Here is a 27876-nt window from a genome sequence, read left to right on the forward strand (position 1 = left end):
ACTCAGTAATAACCAGTCAATCCCGAAAAAATTACAAACCTTAACGATTAAATTAAATTCATGAGTCAAAATTATAAAGAGGCCAGAACTTCCACTCTCGGATAAAGTGCACTGGTTGTGAATCAATACATTCTCTAATAGAAACTACTTATGCCCAATCGCCTGGTATCCTTAAGCTAACTTTTCTTAACATACAGATACCACGTCCACGTTGCACGGACTGACGAGGAGACAAGGCAGTCTTCTCCAAGAATGACTATTCCTTTTATTATGTATAACCTCCCACAATAATATTCCCATGTTCCAATAACCAGCTCGCAATTTTTCGCAATCCAACCAGAATTACCTTTCATGGCGTGATGTCCATATCCAATCTAAGGCAAAACAACTAATAAATACTTGAAAGTTCAAAATATCTTTCATTGATTTACCCTGAGATTGATTACAGGTGTGTAAATTAAATTTGCATCATGTAGAGTGTCACATTATCAAAGAAATATACCTAAAACTGGTATCTTTAAAACTAGCCTAACACCAAAATTTCCTTGACAATGATCGTTGTAATCCCTTCACGATCCCCTGTTCCCCCCAGACCTAATCTCAAATATTCGAAATATCCATAACTTTGTTGATCATATTTTTAACTTTGTGTTTTTGAACGAAAACTTTCTCTCTTTCTCAGTCTCTCAGTGTCTCTCAGAATATTCTGATTTACCTCAGAACATTCTGTTTTACCTTTAAACCAATACCTTTACCTTCAAACCTTTACCTTAACCTTTACCAAAACCTTTACCTTAACCTTTACCAAAACCTTTTACCTTTACCAAAACCTTTTACCTTAACCTTTACCAAAACCTTTTACCTTTACCAAAACCTTTTACCTTTACCAAAACCTTTTACCTTAACCTTTACCAAAACCTTTTACCTTTACCAAAACCTTTTACCTTTACCAAAACCTTTTACCTTAACCTTTACCAAAACCTTTTACCTTTATTTTGTCTTACGTTTCACTCTGTCTCTCAAGTCTGTTCAAAGTCTAAGTTCTGTTCAAAAACCCAACGTCATTATAAACATGATCAAGATAAACAAAATTCCCTAAACACAAAAATTCTAATTTGTTTTTTTTTTATATATATATATATATATATATATTTTAATTACCATTGTAATATCCACCCTTTAATATATACATTCCGCAAACCCCACAATACAATCATTACAATATTACATTACACAATACTCGTGTCTGAAAACTCGTTTGAATGAAATATTTATATGGTAAACAAAAGGAAATCAACTACTTACACAAGTTTTCTGAACTCGAAGTATTTTCTATTTCTTGAATAACAATATTTAATTGATATTATTCCTAAAATGAATAAACCTCATAAAAAAAAACTTTCAAAATACTCAGTTTAACCCTAACAAATCTTTTATAAAATGCTATTGTGAGTTACGCCAGAATTTTTATTGATAAAATAAGCCAAAATTTTACGAAATAAGTCCTATATGCGTTAGAGTATTTTAATCACGCAATGAACTTAAGCAATTATAAAATAACTTATAAACCAAACATTTGCAACACGGCCTGCTTCCAAAAATAATCATGCTAGAATATACACATTGCTGTCCACAATACCGAGTTCCACCAAGGTAAAAACTCAATAAAGTTAGGTTATCTATGAAAAACAAGGACTATAGTCAAATCACCAAATAGTCTGTATGCTTCCATTGACTCCGAAACAAAACCTGTTTGTAATGGCAAATGGATAACACCCAGATTTCTCATCCCATGCATGGAGGCCAATAATTGTTTTGCAAGAATCACAAGATTATTACAATCAAAATATTCCTCAACTCCAGCACTTCGTTACACAAGTGTACGGGGACCAAAGATGATTTATTTTCATAAACACCCAAGGACTGACCCTATAAATTTCATACCAAGTATTCAAAACATACACCCACAACAACATTTCCAAACTCCTACAATTTAAAATGTACATGACTGTTTGCAAATCACATGAACTTGTAGCTCTCAAGAAATTCTCCAATTTTGCTTACTGAATAGTATTGAAACACTGGTATGTATCAGTAATGCATTTACAATACTTAATAAATGATACATGATTCGCAACCAGCCAAACTGAACCAGATTACTTATAAATGAATATATAAAACCAAATCAGGACAAGCCCACAACAACCTTAATTACACACATTATGCTAGTAAATACCAATAAACCCATTATTGTCCTATCTCAGTTCAACACCACATATTATCTTACATCAAAACACACCACAACTCAAGAACAAATATTGTGTTCTACACATAAATAAATACTTCACTAGGATTCGAACCCATACTATAACAAAAGTTTTACTACATAAAATTTTTGATTTTGCAAATCATCACAAATATAAATTTTTATATAGAGATTTTCCTTCCAAACCTACTTCCTTTATTAATGATCACTCCCTTTATTAATAGTCACTCCCTTTATTAATGGTTACTCCCTTTATTAATTTGTTTTTGTTTACATACAAAGAAAACACGTGACATGTTTACATCAAGATGGCCACTTTGTTTATAGTCACAGATAAAACATCCTCCAGACTGAGCATAATCGCGCCATTCCTGCCGTCATGCTTACAGTAATTTTACTCCACGCTCAAGTTGAAAATTCTTTTTGTGTGAGGTCCGCGAACTCGTTCGTCGTTTGAATGAACCAATCGCGGCACTTCGCTCTCCTCTGAAAACAGTGATAAGTTGATAACATAGTTTCGATAATGGAGTCGTCATTTTAGACCTCGAATATCTCAATAAAGATTCATTACTTACAGTCCTTGTAGTAAAATATTCTCACAGTCATTGCTCTTTTCCTTCACTTCTTCATTTTGCTCTGATTTAATCGTTATTACGCATTGCTCATAAAAAAATCCAAACTTATGTCTCATTTCTTTCTTGTTAGGGCCTACCATAGAGTATAGACCTTCATATCTCGTCATTGGTCGGCTAAGCTCCAATCAAGTTTCCATTTGTCTACTGTCTTAAAAACCTCTATAGACGTTACGACGTAAAAATCTTGATAAAATATTTTTTTTTTCTAATAAGTACAATTCCAAACACAATTTAATATTTTACACTAAATAGAAATGAACATGAACACACACACCCACACACTTATACACTCACACTCGCGAACGAATCTTAATCACTATCACTCACTATTAACACTATTATCACTACACTTTTGTTACAATACATTTTTAGAATTGATGTGATAAACACTCTTCACGTAATTTTTCCTTATCTATTAATTACATAATGGTCTTTGTTAGAAGAAGATAGAAACAAATACAAAATCGCATTTATTTTTCACACTTATTAAACACCACAAAATCTTGTACAGACGCCAACATTATTATGAGATAGAGTTTTCCTTGTCCCATGTTTATTCTCCTACAATCTTTGTGTCAAATTCAATTATTATTTACAATAGCGCTCTAAGAATCGTTCTTCTCTTTCTCCCTCTATACATGTCTCTTTCTTGCATACATAAGCATGACAGTGATTAGTATTCATTTTTGACTGCAACAATTTTGCTTTGTTATGATTTACATTTCTCTTCGCAATCAATTCTCCCTTTATGATTTCTTTTCTTCTATGCACTGCTATATAAATTTTCTTTATTGTTTCTTCTTCTTTTATATATTTTTCGCCACATAATCACTATATAACACACCATTCGAACTATAATAATTTAAAACCGGACGCAATTTGATGTAAGAACTGTAGAGCCCTTTAATCCAACATAACGAAATAAAACGCAAATGTAAACCGTCAACACAACGAAACAAAACGCAAACGCCATTCTGTTTCTTGTTATCTATGGTACGTTTCCTATTCCATTCTCGCCACTTTAAAACGTCAATTTGAGATTGTATTGACTTCAGTGTGTCCCTTTCTTTTATCGTACTGAAGAAAGAGACGTGACTACATACTACCGAATCTAATTTTGATTTACGTATCGTGATGATATTACCGCTAGAAAATTATGTCCACTCATACAAATGTCAAATGTCGTAATGGAGAAATAAAAAGTTTCTGTTTAAATTAATATTTGTTTAAAGTGTTAAAACGTTTGGGAAAAAACAAGTGAGTATACATTTTAGAGATTGAATATTGCTTAATTTTTAATAAATCCGTATAAATAGTTGTATGAAATTATGTACGTTGTTCCTAACCTCCAATGATTGGTTTTTGTTTTGATTCCAGATTCAAATATTATTTACATGACTACAATACGATTTTGCAGCAAACAATGAACGAAATAGTATCTATTTTACTAGGATAATGATTACAAAATGCTGTCTAAGAAGCTAAAATGACTACAAAATCAAAAGTGTGAAAATGACCGGTACGTATTTTCTTTCATTGTAAAACATTATCTAAACCGAACTATTGTAAATAAATTACCTGTTTAACCTCATAAATGAATTCCCATTAATAAACAAGCTTTATTTTATTTCTAACACTCATACTTTTGCCTTTTATAAACTTGTTTTGCTTTTTTAGGTTATATGACCTATGGAAAACTTGATCCGCTAAAGTGTGTCTACATTGTGCTTCAACCAGCATAGTATGGAACAAATGGAATTTATTTTATGTAAGTACAAAATTATCTATACCTCTTGTAAATAAGTGATTTCTGAGTCAAGAAAACTTCATGATGTCAAATGTTACAAAATAAAACATCTATGTATATCTGAAATTATATAGCATGTAACAACAAAAAACAATATAATTGTACCAAGACCAAGCTGTTAAAAATCAAACGATATTTTAGTATGACAAGATGAACTCTATTGTTCATTATTTTACTAAACCTCATTACCCTATTCTGTTATATGGACTGTTACCCCGTGATATAAAATTCTTACACTAAACTCTTTGATCTTGTACCTTTTTAAAACACCTTGATCATTTATTTTACTACATAATTTCAGATCAACATAAGCTGATAGAACATCCATTCGCCGGCGTCTCAAGCTTTCAAACTGAAAATCATTTTGGTGATCCTGTTCTGCGCTAATGATATCAAGCCGTAGACACCCTCCATCAGCACACCAACAACTTCGTGCTGACGACACCTTTCCCTTCGCTCCAACAACATCAAGCTAACAACACCTTTTCGTGTCAATACAAGAACTACAATGGTACAGCTTATGCAGTGCGGCAGGAACACAGTCTAAAATAATTGAAGCAACCTAGAATGGATAGATACATCTACTGAAAGATAAAGAGAATGTTGCGCTGCTCCTGCTCCATAAATCCTGTCCGTTGTCACGTGACTGCTTTCCTTCTTCAAACCCATTGTAAATCTGCGCTACCTTTTGCCTACAAAATGTGGAAAGTGACTAAGATTTTAGCCCTTCAAGCTACGCCAACATATCATCAAGGTTGACTCTCCACATCTTCCTGATCCAAACCATTTAAACAAAAGTCCTGTGAAACTTGGCAAGATACTGTCGACGCCTGAGCTACAAACAGCTGATCTGAGTTGGAGGGATGCGAAACGCGAGGTAGGAGTGAGGAGAGGAGGAGGATGGTGTTGTCTCACAAAGGTCCGCCGTATCAATGAAGCTCCATAGGACAACAACAACAACAATCTGTGAAATAAAATGCTAACAAACGCTTATCAATGACGCAACGCACCTGTGTTTCAAGTCAGAACAAACGCAGCGACAGAAATGAAGATGAATAAAATGACTTATCTCAAAGAAGAATACTAATATCATAACTAGAATGTTCAGAACTCAAGTTTGATGTAATCCAAAAGGGTATTAAACATTTTTTTATTTATATAAATATAAGTTAAAAATAAGCATGTAAGACCGTATGCTCTATCAATGCTATTAAATTTAACTGAACCTAACATGCATACATACATTCTTACATTTTTTTGTAATGACTAAATTTGAACTAGTAAATAGCTGCCCTTATGCTATGTATATAACCAGGGAATGGCAGAAAATTACTAACTGAATTCCCCCTATAAACTGTATATTTGAAATCTTTATTTCCAAACTTATTACTCTAGTTTTATGTCATCTGTTAACCAAATACTGAGACCAATTAACTCAAGCAATAAACACTAATTTAATTTATTTTTCTGATTTCAGAATGTATTGATCAACAAGGCTGCAAAGGAGCAAACTCGTCTGTTCCAGTATGACCAGCCTAAGGTCTACTGACTTGATACTACTACAAAATGTCAAATCTGCAGACTACTAAAGAAGAATTTATTTTATATGTTAAGCAATTAATGATGTCTGTAATATGTGACTGAAAATTGTTTTCTGAACATCAATAAAAACGATATTTTACATTATTCCATACCCTATACATTATAATTTTGTGTGCTAGCCTTGATAACTGACTGATATTTTTCTATAATAATCAAAGCCCTTTCTTTTAACTTTTTCATCCTATGTATTACTTCCACATTATGTATCTAGATTTTACAGAATAACAGAATAAAATGTGGCAAATGTGATAACAATCACTTATTTTTTTGCCAAATATATAAAGCTCAAGACTAATTCACAAAATTATCATTACCCAGTATGAAACGTGGTTCCCAATATATTTATCTGCCCATAGACATGTTCATGAGTATCCCAAATACGACTGAACAAATTTTGATATAACCAACTTAGTTTAGATATAATTTAGAGATCATTCATGAAGCATAGAGGGCTGCACAGAAGCTCGCATCAATGAGCAAGGCTCATTGATGTAAAGCATAAATAAATGTGAAGTTTGAATGGCCAATGTAGCCCATAAAATGGCATTATGTTTCCAATGCAGACCCCTATAAATTGGAGCAAATTTAAGGCAATTATCAGCTCGCTAGACCGTATTGTAATCCTGTTTTTTTTTTCAAAATCCCCGCTTGTATAGAAATTGAATGTAAAACGCATATAATGTTTGTATCTAAATAAATGAATATCGCTTTAAGTAGTTAATTCCTTTAAGTTATTTAAACTGAAAATACTAATACTTTCAATTGCAAAAAATAATTGATACATGAACGAATTTTAACCTAAAAAAATCAGTTGTCAATTTTTACCGCTAAATTGCATTCGATTGCAAAGTTGTTTTTTTGTTTAGTTTAATAGTAAATAAACTCTTAAATATCGTACAAATCGTGAGTGAAAGTAATTATACTGACTAAATGGAAATGCAGTGCTAGTTAAGTGCTGTGCAAAGTGTAAAGTGAGGAAAAAGTTATGTGTTTAAAGTCATCAACAAGTAGGTACAAAATAGTCAAATTTAACTTTTCTCCTTCCCAATAGCTTCAATAACACACCTCTCATTCTCTCTCCGTTAACACGTACAACAACTGAAGCCACACATCACATAAAGCCAAGGACCCAACAATACTGAAAATAACCTAATCATAACACCCATATAACACCGGTAAAACCCCTTATTTTGGTCACGGGCACCAACTGAAACGAACCCCAGCCTTAACTCTACTTATCTAGACGATGACGGCCCAATAATACCCCAACATTCACCCCTAAAATAAAACACTTGAAAGTTTCCCTAAACTGAATACTTACCATAATTGAAGATCCTAATTCTAACCTTATCAGGACCAGGGCTCCATGCATGTGTGGCTTATCTTACAAACTAAATTGGCCAGGCTTGTGATCAAGTGGTAGGACTCTACACTGTGAAGAGTAGCAACTCAGGTTCTTTAGAGAGAGAGAGAGATATATTACTAAAGCAAACAACAGAATAGATTTTAAGGCATTTATTAACTGAAAAATTGATTTTATATTATTTTGATTGAGAGGTTTTGTTTTAGTTTAAATGATTTAGTCCCTAAGAAGTTGCCTGCCTCGACTTACCCTACAGTCTCGACCAAGGATTCGTATCTTACATAAGCTGGAAAAGAATCCATAAGAAAAAACCAGCGAGCCTATCAACGCGATTTGTTTTATGACGGAACGAAAATCTAACTCTCATACTAAAAGACTAAAATCTCTGATTAAATTCAAAGCTATTTGTACAAAAATTTGCAAAACTAGGTGTCCCTACTAAAAATGAATATAAACAGAATCAATTCATTTGAATTTCTTTGACGTGAAGGCTTGCAGAAGCGAAGGCTCCATGACCGCATAGATCCTGTAAATTTTCTAAGCAGTAGTATTCTGACTGACAATGCCTAAGTTTAACATGCTTCCTATTACAAATTTTACCCGCAAACAAAACCAGATTAAAGCCCATATATAAATACATACAAATAAATTATAAACTGTTCAAGTTTCAATCAATATTTATAAATGGTATTGAACACAGAATGCAGGAGAGGTTCTCTTACCCCCACAGACTTACGGCTTCGCTTCAGCTTTCCGTCGTTCACCACATCATGAAATCTGAACAGGGTGTTTTGGCATACTTTTTTACACCAGGCCTTATTCTCTGGTTAAGGCTTCATTCCAATTTTATTCACATTTTATGAATCACTCAATTTTTCTTGAGCAAAAGCACATTATTTTTCATTAATTCAGTATCAAATCTCTTTAGAATCAAAATTTCCATGTTTAATATCAATAGCACATAATTTCATATTGCCATAGTTGAAGCTTTTTTATTTAATATCACTCTATTTTAAAGATGATCATAGAAAACAATTCATTTGCTCAAAAGTTATTTGGAAGAGATAAGTTCACCTTTATGCAAATGATTAATGTTATTTTTCTTGTTTCGCTTTGATTTTTGTACAATAAAGTGTTTTTCTACTACTACTACAATAAAATTCGCATTGCCAAAATATTCTAAAGTAAAGACCAGTATTAAGTTTTTCAAATTAAAAGAAAACACAACTTTATGAATTTATAAACACTCACCCGGAGAATTGAAGGCTTCTATGAAGTGGGTAGCTCAGGATTCCCTGGACCCCGCTCTGATGCTCGGCTACCTGGCCCTTGTAGCTCTGCAAGCAGCTCCCGTTGCCCGAAGTTGTTCGGAGAATGCCCGCTAGGGCTCAGCTGATGTCCTAGGGCTCCTCTGGACTCCAGAGGCGCCACCGTAGATCTTCGGCGACTCGACTCCGCTGAAGGTCTTCAGTCTTCTGTGGCTGGCGTCCCGGGCTGCGCAGGCTCTGCTAGGGCTCCGCTTCGGTCCTTGGGGCTTCTCTGGATCTCTTCCTTCTTCTTGGTTCTTCTCCTGGAGCTCTTCTTGGTTTGGCTGCTGTAGACTGAATGAATCTCCTAGGCTTTTGGCCCGTCTATTTATACCCCCTAAATTTTGGTATTATTTTGTTTTGTTCGTAACCATGGTTACAATCGTCGACTTCGTCACCATCGTCACCATCGTCGCCTAAAATATCTTTGTACTCTTCTAACAACCACAACATGCATTTTTTTTAGCTAGGGAGTGCAAGCAAATTTGAACTTTATATATATGAAATTAAGGTCCATTTTTCAATGACCCCGTATACTGCAAATTTTCCTATGAAAATTGTTTTTCTTACTTTTTACAAAAATTACTAGTTTCCAATTGATTTTTTAAGCAAAATTGGATGTATTTATTTTTTATCTACGATTTTCAATAAATTTCTTCCATCAAAACTCTATAATTTTGAAGTAATGGACAAAAACAATCTAACATTTTATTTGCATGTTTATGTGGAGTTTTTTTAGTATTTCCACTCTTATTTATGGCTAAAACTAATTCTTAAGCTTATAATCTAATTTACTATGGCATTATTTAACAATACAATCACTATTTTCATGTTTTTTTTTACAACTGAACTTTCCTTGCAAAATTCCATTAGTACTAGTAAAAATGTGATCTTTTATTATTTAAATGTCCCATTTTTATATACAATATGCTTTATAAATTGACTAGAATACACTACTCTCATACTTCCAAATTCCCCTGGTCTCACAATGGCATACAAAATTAGCTTTTCTTGGTCTATATTCATACATAAATACACTCAAGAATTATATGCAAATTTTAGCTTTTAAGACATTATAAAATTTCAATGCCTTACTTAATTACATTCTACATAAATGAATCATGATATGCTTCTATAGTTTTAACAATTATTAGCAAGAACAGGTTCTCATTTTTCAATTTATTTGCTTATTCCATATATGTATGAAGGAAATATTTATTTTAATGGATTGACTAATTATTAAATTCCTATGTACCATACACATATAATGACTCATTTTACAATGAAATTATGTATATCAGTTCTCTAGTTTTGTAGTAATTAACAAAATTAAGTTTTTTTATATCAAGCGAACACTAATATTGTCATACTTTGCCATAAGTGATGTCTACAATGTCTTATGTAAACCATATATCTTTTTATCAATTTATTTATGTTTACAGTTTATATAAAACATCTTTACATATAATCAAACTTATAATTAATTAGTTTAATGATGACAGAGAACATTTTTATGAATAAATTTATTTTTCCCAATAATTCTTTTCTATGTAAAAACATCTTTATATGTAACTAAATGCCCATAACTTTGATGAACGAGCACAGAGGTCATCTGTCTCGTTTCAAGTCTTATGCCCAACAAACTGATGACATTAAAAGTTAAAATAACTTTCCTTGAATTTTTTAATCACTTAAAACACACTCTTATTATTATTGCCAGTAAAGTGGATGGATGTGGGCTGTAATCCGAAACAAATCAATGAAATAAATAAATAAATATTCACAATAAATTCGGAGAACCACAACAATGAAAACAACCAATCCATTATGAATTAACAACCTGGTATCAGATAGACATTTTCTTAAAATTTATTTATTTATAAAAATGATCTTAAAATATACTTATGTAATAGCGAACGGTCTCATAGCAAAGAGTCTCGACCAACACCTAGAGAGACTCGCTGGGTGGTTGGATCTTGGTTGAGATGCAGAAGGCGGTAATTTACGAGTAGGACACGGCGCGTATAGTACGTCGGTTCCTCGCTCTGCGGCCCTGACCACCGGCAACTTGGGCTGGCCCCGCTGCTGGCAGCACCCTAGGTTAGGTTTTTTGTAATGTATTTATACGTATTTTTGATTGTTTTGTAAATGTTATTTTATTTTACCTTTATATTCATATTACAAAATGCCTAACTTAAGAAGACAAATAAATAAAGAGGATAATAAATATAAAATAGACAAATAAGCCTGATGCTTCAAAGAGTCTGCAACATCCAGTATGCCCGCCCCCTTTTGTTAAGATTTTGCAGCTGAATCAGAGGCCTTTTGAGATTAGAAGCTGCCCGTCGGATTGATTATCATTGAGACAGTGATTTAGATTGTTGCCGTAATTCCTTTTCGACGGATTAACTTCGCAGTAAATATTTAGTTCGTGACCGTTATTGTTCTAAAGCTTTATGACTGAATATTCATTTTGGTAAGATGTGAATTTTGTGTTTCGGGCGATATAATTATCCCCTTTATGGAAGTGCTGGTTGTAAATATTTCCAATAAAAATATTAAGTATCTGGAATACTTAGCTTACTAAGAAGGCAACTCTTTATGTGAACCAGTTAAGGTGGAAAACCCATAAAAGGAAATATTTTGAAAATCGTACAATAATGTCAGAGATACCATATCGTCATGTCATACTCGTGAACGGGTGCTATTTGTGGAGACTGGTCTGTTTAAGCTAACACGAGCTATTATACTTAGTAACTTAATTTTTATTAATTAATTACAGTGAGACGCCTCATTCTGTTCTCGTATGTTTCTTTTCTCTTAATGAATGTATTAATTACCTACACAGGATATTGACTCTTGGAGACCCTATACATCTCTAAGGATAACTTGATAAACTATATAATCTTATAGTTCTGACACCTAGAGACATTTACACCTCTAAATATTATAGATTTTTTTGTGTGTTTTTTTATCTGTATTTTGTATGTAATTCATTACGAGACCAAATACATCTCTTAGTAATTGTAATACGTTAGATTGAATTGTTAGTTTTATTTTATAAAATTGTTGATGTTACTATTTTTGCTTTTATGTAAATTCAATGTTGACGTGTAAAGGTGCCCTTGTGGCCTATTTGCTGAATAAATGTTGATATTTGATATTTGATTTGACCGCGTAGGTAATTCATATTAAATTTATTTCGTATAAAAATATAACTAAAAGTAAATATGAAACAGCTGAAGACAAAATTTAAATAAACAATTTTCTCAAAACAGTTAAAAGCATAGCTACACTAAACCCAACGAGAAAACACTGCGTCTACTTGGACACTCTCATATTTCATGTTGATTAAACAAATACTATAACTTCGAGAAGGAAACGCCTGGGGGCGACCCCTGAAATGTATTATAAGGAATCGTCCTATAAAATTAACCCCCGAAATTGTATGGCAACGTAAACATGGTTGAGCCTTTGTATAAAATTTATGAGAATAGTCATGGCATTACAGGGTTCTATTTTAAACATTTTCTTTGTTAAATATATTGATGAATGTAGATCAACTGAAACCTTGTTAGAGAGATGCTTGTGATTTTTTTTGGGGGTTTACAGTATTTCTTTATCCGTTTTGTGTTGCATACATGTTATTATAATTGATATATTCGTAGATGTAACAAGTTTCCTATATTTGTATAGGTAGAACGTCCACTTTTGACAAATAGGTTTAAATGTAGCCTGTACATACGAGTAATAAGCAGGGTAAAGACGATATTAAGTAGGTAGATGGCTTTCTCAATTATCAAAATGGGTTTAGTCGTTTTTCAGTGCGTTGAAATAATATGCGACGTAAACTCAGCCACGTATGTATTTTCAGGGTATACAGAAGAACCAGATATGTCTTAACTGAAATACCTTGATTAAAGATATATGGTTAGCATAGGTATACCTTAAACTAAAATAATCCTAGTAACCGTTCAAAAACATTAAATACTCAAAATTCAAGATTGAAAAGTTTTGTGATAAGAATTTAATTTCTTGGATCAAGATATACGATACAAATTGAATCAAAACTTATAATAATTTGTTATTTGATACAAGAAAGTAGTTATTTACCCATGATCTAAAAAAAGACATTTTATTTCTTGGACGTAGACATTTTCCTTATATCGAAATTCAAAAATATACCTGTCTTGAAACAAAAGGAATTTATTAGTAAACTTTTAGAAGTTTTTAGACTACTCTTTACTCTACTCTAACTCTAGACTCTTTTTATGTGTCTAGACTGCTTTTTGACTTTCCTGTTATAGTAGGTTATATATAAATAAGAAATAGCTTTATAATTTATTCCCTTCATTATCATTGTTTACTTCAATTACGCGCTCATAATTGAAGTGAAAATAGTACTTTGTATTCGTTTTTCACTTATAATGAGTATAATGTGACCAGTTCAAGGGCTACTCAATAATTTAATTCCATTTCCACAAACCACGTTAAATTCACGTTGCAATTAAACTAGTTAAATATTGAAAAGCAGAACAAAATTAAAGGTTTAATTAAAGGCGGAGATTGCAAGTTTCTGTTAAACGGGGGTTGTTAGTTTTTTACTCGGGTACTTAATGAGTAACAGGATAATTAGAGACTAATTTGCGATTTAAATTAATAGCATTTTAAACTCGAGTAAACTGCTTTGAGCCTGTAATTAATTGGATAAACTTAGTCAATTATAATTAAACATTGCTGAAGCCTCAACTATCCGTCTAACTTATTTTTCTATTTCGTTGGGTTGAAATCACTCAAAATATAAACATACGCACTGGTACGTTCACAACGCATAGGTAGCGTCTTCGTGGCCATGGGACTTGGGCGTACCATTAGAAAATATAAACTTCTATTTGGCGTTTTACAACCGGCTGCACAGAAGACAAAAACTTTCAACCCGATTTTCACCCCCTTAGCGATTAAATTATTTACAGAAAAATGTAGTGGAGCGGAATGTGAAGATTTATTCAAAAAATAATGTTTAAAAATTATTTTTATGAATTATGTCTATGTAATACAATTATAATCTTAAATTTACCTGATGTTATGTTACATTCGATTATAGAATGGCCTATTTATTGTACGCTAGGTACCTACATTCAGTATCCTATTGTGTACTAGAAGCTATTATTGTGTATGTTACTATAATATTCAAGCTGCTATCAGAGCTGTGCTGTCGAGCGGTGATAAACTACTGGCTCGAATGATGGACTGTTGTAACTGGGCATATTGACTGGGAATATCTGTTCGGATAAGTTTACTGTCCTAGTTCTATACAATGTTGTCTGATTTGGAAAGTAACCTTTACGTACCTTTGTTTATTTTTTTAGAATAAAAGCTATGGGTGACAATTGTATACAAGGTGTTACAAATTAGTAGAGATCCATTAAAGAGCATATTCGGCTTTATTAAAGGCAAAAAATTTTTTTTTCCAAAATTTTTTTCTTCCTCTTTTTCCTTATCAGAACACAATACCAAATAAACAGATCCCCACTATTTTTGATACACCTTGTATCGGATTTATTATAACACGTTTCTGTCAAATGTATTAGTCAATTATCGTGCATCGAGATGGTTTAAATGTGACCTATACGGCTACCATCAGTTTGGCATTGATTGACATAAACGCTATCGTGAACGTAATTTACTATCTATGCACCTCGCTCGTACTGACATATTAGTGCGAAAGAGATATATAGAAAGTAAATTACATTCACGATAGCGTTTATGTCAATGCCAAACTGATGGTAGCCGTACTAAAAAAATTCCTTTGGTTGCTTTTTCTATTGTGAACTATTTTTCTGAGATCAGCTCCACGTTTATATATTGATGAATTGACACCAAAATTACGAAATCAGAGGCAGCAACATTCAGCAATCTGACATCAAGAGAAACCTACAAATAAGTTATATATAATATAATAGAATTTTTATTACTTCTCATCATGGTTGGTTACATAAGACAGGTTATAAAAAGAACAGACGAAAAAAGGACTCCCACTCAGCGAGGTGAAATTTTAAAAATAGGTAGTTTTAAAATGCGTCATATAGAATAGAATGCATCACAAAAGAAAAATCATTACGCATTGCTGATAATTATCTCCGACAAAAGCTTTTTTCAGCTTAGGCTTTACTTTTATTTACTTAGTTGCTTATATTTAATAATGATATTTATAAATCTCGTATCAAATACTTAAACATATTCAGCCGAAAATAAGAATAAAATATAAATATCACCTCATATTCCGATAGTTAACGGTGATCTCCCAAAGGCTATATTTAACAATATTTATTACATCCAGTCGAAATGTAGTAAAACTGCTCCCAAGCCAGTAGTTGAGTCATCAATAAACAGACGAGGTAGGTAATCCTCGTTTGCGAGTAGAGATGTGAAATAGGAATATTCTTTTTCTCAAAAATATTTTCCATGGAAATATTCTCGTTAGTACTCCTTTATAGGCGGGTTATTCTCAGAATAAATAAATGAAAACTTTTAGTGATCGACTTGATCGACTTCACTCAAGAAAGAAACTAGATCCTACGTGGATGCCAGGTGCAGGGGTCGGAAACCGGTATTTGCTCCATACAAAAATACCGGTATTATTACGTTCTTTTTCGTTCTTTGGTTTATTATTTCATTTTTAATGGGACAATCTAATAACACAAAGTTGTTACCTAAATACATGATTCAGTCCTACGTAAAGAGCATAAAATAATTCAAAATATTGGGCTAATTCGGGGTTTTAAAAAAATACCGGTTCCAAGCCCTGGCCAGGTGAAATAACTTTGTAGCTTTTTTTTAGCCGATAAGAATTTATTTATAAGAATTTAGAAACATGCAGCAATAACATAAATAATTTGCCAACATTTTGAGATGTTATCAATTTATCCGGTCACTTTACAACTTCCAATTTGGAAATAACCAACATTAATTTAAGTGTCCAGCATTGCTAAAACACACACCATTTTGCCAGATAGTGATGAACTATAAATTGTAATACAGTTAAAACACAGCCTAACAAACCTATTGCGAAAATACGAGTACTTTAAGGAATATTCTCACCTAAGGAATATTTCTGTATCATCCCATCACTACTCTTAAGTCGCTAAATCACTCCACTATAAGCCAGTCTATATAACCATCTAAGGCTATAACCGGCTAAGACTATACTCACAAAGGAATAATCACTCACGCTTCACCTGGATTACCGCCGGTGGGCTAAGTAATTGACGACAGCTGAACTAAATTAACTGGTAGTTAACAGGGTAGGGCCGATGTCACACTTAATGAAAAGGACGTAATTACCTACTAAAATTATATGTCGGACCTTTCGGTACTTCATTAGCTGTTTCTTAATAATTAGGCCGAAATATTATCTCACAAAATTTGATTATGTCGAAATTAAAATGTGAGGATGCGTGAGGTGAGGGATTCTAGTGTTTACGCCCAAGGTGGAAATAATTTTGCTCCCGTGTGTCACTGTTTTGCACATCGCCTTTAAGAAAAATGTTATGTAATTGTATCACAATATTATTTATGCTAAATATACGTATGTACCTACGTAATCGATTATGCATAGGTACTATTTTCATAGTCCATTGTGTAACTATACTGGCAATAAATAAAATGTCCTACAACAGGAAAGTGCCACTATGATCCCTGTAAACAGGGAAGAAATAGTACATTGTGTATTAAGGGCGGGAAATAAGAAATTACGAACGAGTGTCAATTTTAAGCCCGACGCGAAGCGAGGGCTTAAAATGTTCACGAGTTCGGAATTTCTTTACCGCCCGTGGCACACACAATGTTTTTCATCACACTTGTAAGGAAAAAAAGGAGAATTAATAAAAACAAACTTCTGTATAAAACACTTTTCCGCCCTAGGGCGAAAATTTCAATTTCCCGCCCGCAAGCCCTACGTGTAAATAAGTGTTTTTCATCACACTTGCTCGGAAAAGATTTTTTCCGCCCTAGGGCGAAAATTTCAATTTCCCGCCCGCAAGCCCTACGTGTAAATACATCTTTTCCGAGCAAGTGTGATGAAAAAGTTATTTTCCGAATAGATGATGTGAAAATTAAGTTGCCTTGTAATTAAAACAAATATAAACTCGTTTTTCTTTTCCATTTGGTACCGCCAGCTATACTTCAGCCACTAGCCGACGGTCAATCATTTCTGTCATCTATCATTTCTGAACGGCATCGTGGGTGTACGGGTTACAGGATGGGGTCAGTAGGGAACGGAGGCCTATAGCGGGTAAGCTAGCGAAAACGATCTATAAGTTTTAGTGTTTCTTTGACGGTACAATGAATATTTTCCTTCGTCAAAGACGTCTTGATGTCCATGTCTTGTCAACATAACGTCAAACTTCAAATTTAGGGCAAAAAAGCGTATAAATTTGTTTTATTAATTATTGTTCCTACTTTGTAGTGAATAATACCTACTCGCTCTAAGGTAAAGCAAAGCGGGTTTTAGGTCAGCCATTATCTTTTTTTAATAAACGATTATTAGGTATACAATGACGTCAATGACACAATCATTTTCTCCTATATTTATGTTTTGTAATACGATAATTCTACTGTCGAATGGAGTGAAATACGTTTCTAAAATCAAAGAAAAATAAAACGTGCAAGTCTTCAGCGTTAGCCTAACCCGCTTTAAGCCTTTCCCCCTTATGTAAAGATAATAAAATTATCCGTTACTGACCAGTTTAAAATGAGTTTCAACATTTTAATCAATTCATTCAACATCCGACTTATATTTGTCTAAGATGAAGCGACAACCAGAAAAGGTTCGCTGAATTTTTAATTACATCAAACCACTTTAGATTTCAAATGCGGTGGAAGTAAAATGGCGATTTAATCGTATTTTACAAGTTTCATTTCTGATTATCGGTTTCGTTAATTTGAGATCGTTCGAGAAATCGACGGGTTTAAATGCAATTAATTGCATCGCCATTTGTTATTTATATTTATACTGTAAGAAGCGCTCTAGTTTTATACCTGTCTATCTGTTGACATATTTAATTTTATATATCTATTACATATGTTTACCGTCGGCTAGTAAATAGGCACAACACAATCCTTAATGGAAGTAGCTTAGTTACTGTCAGAGTACGTTTTGTAAATTTTTGAAAAATTGTCCTATAATATTTATTTAATTTATGATACCTAAATACATAGAATGACATTTAAAACTTTCACGTTTTGAACACATATTAAAACATACTAAATTTATGTTCGGGTTTCCTTGCCTTTATTTTCGACGTTTCCACACAGGTTTAGTAGCCCCACTATCATACCTACCTAAGTACCCAATGACTTAGAACAGTCAATCATGTGAGACCTCATCAATCAAGACCTTTGTACTGCGGAGTGCGATTACTAATCGGCTTTTAGGGCTTATATTATGATATGCATTAGATACTTCGCTTATATATTATTCAAAACACAATTTAAGGTACAGTGCGGATTCAAACAACATCATTACTGCTGCAGTATTGCAGCGCAACTTCATAAATCCGGGCAGGAATATTAATAATGACATTTGCGGCAATTATGCGGTTAGCAGTAAGGGCCCCCCCACATCTGGCGTCTTTCGAGCGTCGGCGTCTACAATTCTATGGCCGACGTCGACGCAACGTCGCAGCGACGACATTGTCCATAGCGCTGGACCGACGCCGACAGATGCCGACGCTCGAAAGACGCCAGATGTGGGGGGGCCCTAATGCCGCGCTGCAAATACTGCTGTAGCTATGCTGCCAACTGCATGACCTACTGCCGCGAATGTGAAATATGAAATTCTAGATAAAATAACTAACATCATTGACGTTTCATAGCAATACTGCAGTCTACTGCATTACTGCACCAGTAACTAGGGTATTGCAGCGTGATATTACTGCCGACTATTACTGCCAGATATTTCAAAACTGATCTTACTGTCCAGATTTTTGACATTTGCGACAATGCAACACTGCAACTTTAATGCTGTTCTAGCCTGAATCAGAACGGTACCTGTACAGTGCATTAGCTATTCTCTTCTTCTTCTTCGTTACACTCTTGACAGAGTGGTCGTGGCCATTATGTAGACTTTTGAGTGACTTGTTTAACGACACGTCGCCATTCCTCCCGTAGAGCTGTTTTCCGTGAGCATTCGTTTACTGTGGCCGACACACTGACTTTGATTTGGTCGGTCCATCTCATTGGCGATCTTCCTCTAGCCCTGTCACCTCCCACTCTTCCCTGCACAACTAGGCGTTCTATGGCATTAGCTATTAGGCTGCTCTTATAAGAATATACCATATTTCTAGTACATATTCAAAACACAGTGTACGTTTACTTTCACAAATAACATTTACCCGCGTTGTATATATTCGTGATCTACGACTAACAGTCAATCATGCGAGGCATCCATCACGACCGCGCTTGACGTGAAGTGTGATTGCTATTAGGCTCGTCGGGTTTCTATTATAGTATGTATTATTCTGAATACCTACTTGATTATAAGTTGCCACTCTTAATAAATAAGTAGCTTTGTAAGAAAAATAAATCTCGCAAGCATAACTAAAAACTGAATAAATGTATGGCCCCATAAAAAAAAAACTAAATCGATAAAAGAACCTTCTTTGAAAATTTCACGAAAATCGGGTGAGAATGTTTTTTTACCCCGGTCGAACTTGTTTTTGGCAAATTAACTCAACTACTAGCTCCTTGAAGTATGCCTTGCTGTTAATTTAATACACATTAGTACTAATCACGCACACGAATCATAGATACCCACGTGCACCCAAAACTTTCAGTAAGTAAGTATAAAATTAAGAGTAAAGTTATCGCCTATTCATCATCGTCTGCATCCTCTTATGTTTAGATGACGCGTAAGATTTCGATTTCTATTTTCTTATGATTTCTATTTTGAGATGGACACGATTTCTATTTCCGAAGTTTTCGATAGAATTGCTGACGTGCCTCGCATGCCCGCACTGAACTTGACCCGAGGCCGAGGGACAGGGCTGTCAACACCCCTGCCATGGCTGGGCATATTTCTTTACCCATTGTCACTCCTACCCCAGTTTGGGGCACTTTTAGAAGGAAAGTGGTCGACCGCTGGCTGCTACATACAAATGTAGACCTCATTAGTCATTTCCCTCTCTGGATATTGACAACAATTTGACGCATATTAACCATAGCTATGCTTCGTTTGACTTTTTTGTGTTTTTAATTATTATAAAAGTTAGAAAGAAAAAAAGGGGCTGCGTTTAAGTTGACGCAGTCTTTAGCCTTTATATTATAAGGCCGCGTAAAACTGATGACGAGTACATATCCCAGGTAGGTCACATACTTACTCGTATTACACAGGTACCTCATACATTATATTTATTTATAAGGCAAGTTGCCAGTTTAACTAATTTTTTCCATACAGTATTAAATATAGTATTGTGATATTTGTACTACTATGGGTGGGACATCGTCTACGTAACATTACTTTTCACAAATATTTTTTGGTAAAAGGGACGATTTTGGCCCAATCGTATTTTTAGATATTGTAGCTTTGTAGTTTCAGAGGAAAAAACCTGTGAAAAATAAATGTTTTACTTTTAATACTCGTAGATATAATAACTCGAGGAGGAAAATAATAATGTCGATTCAGTAGAATTCTCAAAGTTATAATAATTTTATTTTTGCTACCGTACAAATTGATTGTTTAAATTTAGCCAGCTAAATATAGAGGTGCTAACACCTACACAATATAATCCAAGTGACACAGTGAAATCTAATATCTCATGGAGCTGTTAAAGGTAACTAAGTAAGAAAGGATTGACGTAAATTACTAATAAGTATTATGATGAAGAAAATAAAAGCGATGGAAATGTTTTGATAATTCGTAGCGTAGCATTTGAAATATTATTTATAAAAAAAAATGTGTTTATTAAGTTATTATACCTACTTACTCGTAGTTTGCCTCATCGTTTTATTAACATGACATATTATTCTCTTCATTTAGAAACTAACGTTTCACGGCTTTGCACTCCCTAAAGCAAACATGTCATATCGCTAACTTATAAAATATCCCCAAACTCTTATTGGCACATCATGCGATGGCCAAGTCAGGTCCCTCGAGCACGATTAGACCCGGACCTCATCCCTAACACAAACCAATTTACTTTTACCGTCGCCCAAGCTGGCACTGTCTTACTGAATTTGAATTTCTTAAGACACTACAGTTTCGCTGACTGCATCTTTAAGTTTGTGAGGCTGTCTATTTCTCCGACAGGAAATATTGTCAGGAATTCCCGTGGGCGCCGGGCAGGAAAAAATGTTCGAAATGTAGCTAATGTTGGAATTTAGTAATACTTGAGGCGTTGGTAATATTTTGACATCTTATGAATTTATTTAGCTACTCATAAATATTCATTTCAATATATCTGTTAAAATTAGTTTGAGAAACGAAATTTATTTGACGTTCTTAAAAGGTAAATTAGGGAGATATTTCATTTGAAGGGATATTTTGTTGTTTTGGACAAGTTTCTATTTAAAACTTGCAACGTTTGTAAGTACGAGTACCTATTTGAAATAAATGTAATCTTGTAATCTGAATTAAAAACAGCTCAAGCATTGGAAAGGAAACTCCAATCAAGATATGACTTATCATAATTATTAAGCTTGTCATTTTAATATAAAAATTCGTATAACACGTCATGTTTACTAGGTACATTTCAAAAGTTTAACTCAGGGCTTGCATAGCTAAGTATCAGGCTCAGACTGCTAGATCGGTAATGCATAATTTAGCGTATTCTCTCGACTGTTGTTAAACAAAAGTTGGAATTATATATAATGGCTCGTATATAGTATAAAAGTTTCTTTTTGTTTCCTATTTAGTATCCTTCATCACCCTTCTGTCATCAAAAGTACCTACCTATATGTACATATATTTAACGTTTTGGCACTTGACAATAGAATCCACTTAGTAAATTTTGTATGATTTAATATTACTTTATTTACAACGTAAATTACTTTCTCAAAGGCACTGCTTTGTTTCAAGGCCCCCAAGATTGTGTATTTAACTTTGCTTAATTAGTCTTCATTCATTTTAAATTATGTGTACGTAAATAAGACGTGAATAATTAAGTTTACTTACAACAAATTAATTTGGCCTTTAAAGATTTGAGAAACAGCGGTAGGTATGTACCTATGTTTACTGACTTTGTGAGGACGAAATATTCTCACCGCCTACAGCGTTCCTTGTTTCCTTATATCTTATCAGGTAAGTAATTGATGTTACGAAGGTGCCTCCTTATAGCTTAGTAATTAATTAGCAGTTCTTAACTTGAAAGTTCTAAACATAGGCATCTCAAGGAAACAACATTCAATAACATCTTTGCTGTGTTTACTTGAACCTTCATTAGCAAATACATTGTTTTTGTATTAAAATTTCTTTTTTAGTGAAACATTAGAGAGAGATTTTATTAGTTTTAGTTTTAATTTATTTAGTCTATACTTAATTTTAATAATAGTTTGTATAAGTTTTGTTATTGAATAAACTATATATTTATTTGATAAAATTGCAGTTTGCTAAAAGTGACATTCCATTTCCAATTGCAGCTGCAATACTGTTCATTTTACTATGAAAATTGACAATGACAGCGACGCGTTTCCATAGTAAAATGAACAGTATTGCAGCTGCAGTTGGAAATGGAATGTCACTCTAACGGCTCGGAATCCCACCGTCTACCCACGGCAGAGAGAGAGAGTGACTAGCGGACAACAGAACTATTTTCTCTGGTGTGTAAAGTGTCAGCGAGATTTTTTACTAGTAAAGAAAATTCGTATAATCAAATCGTAACTCGCTTTTTACAAATTACTGTGTTATTTTTTGTTGTGTTTACCCTAAATATGGCGAAGACGCTATTTAGTAAAATAAAAAGTAATTCAATATATACTTAGTTCTTACTTAATGTTAAAAATAAATTAAATGAAATACTCGTAATTAAATAGCCAGAATTAATATTAACGGATGAAACAACGCACCAAAAAAATCTGCCACTCTGGAATATTTTTTAAATTGTAATCTCAACACTAATTGTAAGATATTTGACGTTCCACGGCAAAAGGTACCTTATGGCAGCTGCTGGCGGTTACGCTATTATCACCGCTCCAATGTTCAGCCGAGGCCTTGTTCCGTGGAAAGTCACATATCTTTACTATTTCATATCTAAATCTCTAATTCATTTCCCTAATCGTACCGTTAGTCTAATAAGACGTATTACATTTTGTTTAGCTATCAGATCATGGTAAATACTTTTGCAGCGTAGTCTTATCCGCTACGTTTGATGTTCACTGTCCGAGTAAGTACAAATATACGTATAGATACGTGTGTGTGTAAACGGGATAAATATAAAAAAAGGTTCTGATTTACAGCTACCCGGAACCCATTCTGCCGTGGACGTGTTCAAAGTTTTTATAACAAAATTGCTAACTTGTCACTTGTTGGACAGCTTCGGGACTGGGTTTTGTTCCAACAAATAATATTTTAACACAAAAAGAACAAGTTAGAACAAGTTTATTTGGCAGGCTGGTCGTAAAATTGCTTGGTGCAGATCTAATGGCTATTTTCTTAAATTTAGTTGCCTTCTGCATAAAAAAACACCCATTTTCAAGTCTCTCCAAATTGTCTAAATAATGCCCCATTTGTGGTTCGTTTCTGTAATGTAATTATGTTTTCATTGCACAAGTAAAAACAGGGACAGATTCTCAAATATTTTTTGATTCTACCGAGATTACCTCAAAGCAGAATAAACATTTTAAATTCGTATGTTGAACTGACCGGGATACGTGGAAAGGGAGGAGGTATAGGACTTTACCGAGTAGTGGGACACTCTAGGCTAAATAAATGTTGAACTGCACAATAATGTAACGATTCGATCCTATAACGTTGGATATAATGACGTAGGATATGACCCTCTTACAATGACAACAGCTCCATACTAATGCATTATTACTTTTCGGCGACATAACGTCCTTATTACGCGGAAATGGCACAAAATGCATTCGTAGAACTCGTTTTAGTGCGAGCATAAATCAAGCGAAGCCAGAATATGAGCCAAGTCAAATTGGGCCATAAATTTAGTGAAATTGGCACACTTTTGATATAATATTGGGATAGAATGCGTTTTATGAACATTTAAACTAAGCATTATTGTGTTTAACATTGTGTTTTAGTGTTTATTGCATTGAAAACATTTTTAGTTTCATTGACTAGCTGTAGATTTTGATGAGCATTCTGAGCAGCGGTACGTATTCGTCTTTTTTAGTCGGTACACTCTTGCCAGAGTGGTCGTGGTCATCATTGTGAATCTCGATGAGTGATGATCTTGCTAATACGGCGCTATTCGTCGCGAACTGCAGCTTTCCGGATACATTCGTAAACCGAGCACTTAGTTGCGGCCTTGATCATCGGGTCTGTCCATCTTATTGGCATGTATAGCATGCGATAAAACCAATATGCTTACGGGTGCGTCACTGCGATTCCGTCCCGTTACCATGTAGTCCTTTATGTCACCACGGCATACTTAATAAGCGCAACATTGTTTGTCATTATTGCGTAACAAACAAGACCATATAACGCAGATAGTAGAAATAATGGACACTTCTTGTTATTTCAGATTTGCCAACATTCGTGGGTCCAGGGTCCAACGTGACGGTAGCAGTGGGCAGAGATGCGGCACTCACGTGTAGAGTGGACAACCTACAAACTTTTAAGGTACCAACATAATTAATAGTAAATAATGGTTTGACTAAACCTAAGTACTATAAGTAACATGAGTAGGTATTCTACAATTCCTTTGGAAAGAAAAAATAGTTATTCAGAAATCAGAACGGATGGTTTAACGGAAGAATCAAATCAAATAAAACATTTTTTGTCAAGCATCAAAGGCCCATAGACTATACATTCTTGTGGTAAATAAATAGTGTCATTGAGTAGGTAATCAAGTAAGCCTTCTTAAATACAAAAACGTTCCACAAATACTTATCTGTAAAGGTGCCAGCTTACGAGTAGGCTTAACGTTGTCTTATAGAGATCGCTAAGCGTTTTAACAATAAGATCGACTGTTGTCTGGGTTTATCCTTAATCAGTTGTTTTGTTCTATCAGTTTATTTTAGGGTTTAAATGACACGTTTAACCTCGACCTAATGTATTTAAAGTTGAGTTATAACAATGCATTGTAAACCCGACTTGAGAGATTTCTTAAATGCGTTGATACCTATATATTCAATTATACCGAGTGGGCCCTGCAGCAGAAGCAATGAAATAAGGATGTACTTCTACGGTAGTACTATTAGTTATTCTGTGGTACTTCTCAAACTGACCAATATATTTTGTTCAGCGAAAATTATCTGTTGCAATATATTTTAATCGTTCTACATCCAGTATTATATTTCATTGTACGTAAGGGCTCTACTCTTCTTATACAATCAAAACACCACTACGATGGGGAAAATTTTTGATTTGTTAAGTTTCAGAATGCGTTAAAAATAACATAAGTCAAAGCACTCTTAGAGGAAAACAATAAGGCACTCAAAGGATGACCGCTCCCTATCTCGATGGTGTTTCTGGGGAAAAACAAAATCCAAGTTGGAACCAGCGAAATAATATTATAAGTCCAGACGTTTATCAAGATTGGAATGAATGGGGAGGGAAAAATACTGCTCTTAAGAAATTGTTTATTTTGCGGAATAACTTTTACTCACATTTAATAATAATCTGATCCTGTTCGGTGGTAAAATGAAAATGAGTTATTTATATAAAAGCTTGGGAATGATAATTTTAATAAAATTTTTCAGAGTTCATATTGATGTAAATTAATATACATTTTGAGTGTGAACATCTACACATAAAATGAAATTGATATTACATAAATAAGTAATGATGCAGGTTGAAACCACATGGAGTAATTAAAACCAAATGTACACAGTACAAAACATAATATGTGTACTTACTACAAGTAGCTACTAAGCTTATGTATATATGTACTAGTTTGTTTGTCATAGAATTAGTTGAATAAACTAAGATTTGCCAGTAACTTGACAAATATCAACTTATAAAATATAGTAACTGAGTGGACCCACGAAACACCAAATGCAGATAGACCGAGAAGGAGATTGGGACGCTTTCTACTCAAAATAGTGGGAAAATACAGACAACAGGGTAAAGTGGAGGAAACGAGTGGAAGTCTTTAGTTTGCCCAGCAGTGGGACACTAAATTAACCTAATGAAAAAAGAGGGAAGAATTGTCAATAGAGGTGGCAGCAGTTTGTCATTTATTGGACAATAGTATGTCCATCACTAGTACGTTTAACTTACCTACCTATTTGCCAAATTAAAATGAGTTGCCTTATGTTTTGTGCCTTTCTAAATAAACGGGCGTAACGTAATTTCGTATTCCCCAGCAGATTTAAATAGGTACGAGTACCTACGAAATAAAAAAGGATCCTCATACAATTATGAGTACTGATAAATTATTTTTATGGGACAACCCTAATCTCCATCGCGTTCGGTTGCTCGCCAGCTGAAGTAGGTCACTGGTGTAGGAACATTAAACTGTGCCCATACATTTTAGAAGTATTTTTAAAAATTGTTTGCGAGTTGTTTGGTAACCGGAAATTGCGTGTTTTACTTGCCACTTGAAAGTTTGCATGAAATTTTAATGTTTGTGTTAGGCGTTGAATGTTTCGTTTGAGTTTAAAAAGGAATATGAAAATATTAAATCGAAAATATAAAAACAAAATACCTACTTACGTACTTATTGGACGTATTTATTTAATAGGTAAATACATTTAGCATCAAAAGTCAGATTACACACCAAACGTAGCTTTCCTAAATAACAAAAAAAAAGGGAACGCAATCAGCTGTAAGTAAAAATACATATTTATGTCTCTATTTAGAAGAGTATTACCTACAGGATGGCAAATTTAATACTTTTGGCGCGTTATTTCATCCGCTACTAATTGACGCCGACTGTACCAATTGTTACATTTTGTATTCTCTATACGTAGTGAGTAGCTGTAGCTATTACGAAATTGAATGCGGTTGCTCGCCACATTGTTCTGCAGAAACTCGAATACCTACTTGACTCGTTACCGGGTAAAATGATGAGGAAGTTTCAATGGCATTTAAGAGCCCTTCAACGTGCACACCAGTGCAAAAGCTAAATAATCGTGATTATTTAAATTGGACGAAATATATTGAAAAAAAAACCGGGCAAGTGCGAGTCGGACTCGCGCACGAAGGGTTCCGTACCATAATGCAAAAAAAAAACAAAAAAAAGCAAAAAGAAAACGGTCACCCATCCAAGTATACTGACCCCTCCCGACGTTGCTTAACTTTGGTCAAAAATCACGTTTGTTGTATGGGAGCCCCATTTAAATCTTTATTTTATTCTGTTTTTAGTATTTGTTGTTATAGCGGCAACAGAAATACATCATCTGTGAAAATTTCAACTGTCTAGCTATCACGGTTCGTGAGATACAGCCTGGTGACAGACGGACGGACGGACGGACAGCGAAGTCTTAGTAATAGGGTCCCGTTTTACCCTTTGGGTACGGAACCCTAAAAAGGGGGCCGTTACGTACTCTATTGTGTATTTAAGTACCTTTTGAATACATCAGACTAGTTTTTATGTTGCTGGATTCGTCAATCTATGCGTCCAAAGTTAAAACGGCCGTTTTTGTTTTGAGTTCCTAGATCGACGAAACCAGCAACATAAAAACTAGTTTAATGTATTCAAATGGTACTTAAATACACAATAGAGTACGTAGCGGCTCCCTTTTTTCAATATATTTCATTAAATTTAAATAATCACGAT

At 34.0% G+C, this 27876-nt stretch overlaps 1 protein-coding gene across 1 annotated transcript in view; it reads left to right on the forward strand.

Annotated features, from left to right (window-relative positions):
- The window catches only part of LOC134664666 (lachesin-like), a 98770-nt gene that overhangs the window by 36601 nt on the left and 34293 nt on the right, over nt 1-27876 (forward strand). The window contains exon 2 of the mRNA XM_063521407.1: nt 24676-24773. Coding sequence (XP_063377477.1) covers nt 24676-24773 — 98 coding nt within the window. The remainder of the gene's footprint in view (nt 1-24675; nt 24774-27876) is intronic.

This window comes from Cydia fagiglandana, chromosome 5, assembly GCF_963556715.1.
Source record: "Cydia fagiglandana chromosome 5, ilCydFagi1.1, whole genome shotgun sequence".
NCBI classification, from domain to species: Eukaryota; Metazoa; Arthropoda; class Insecta; order Lepidoptera; family Tortricidae; genus Cydia; species Cydia fagiglandana.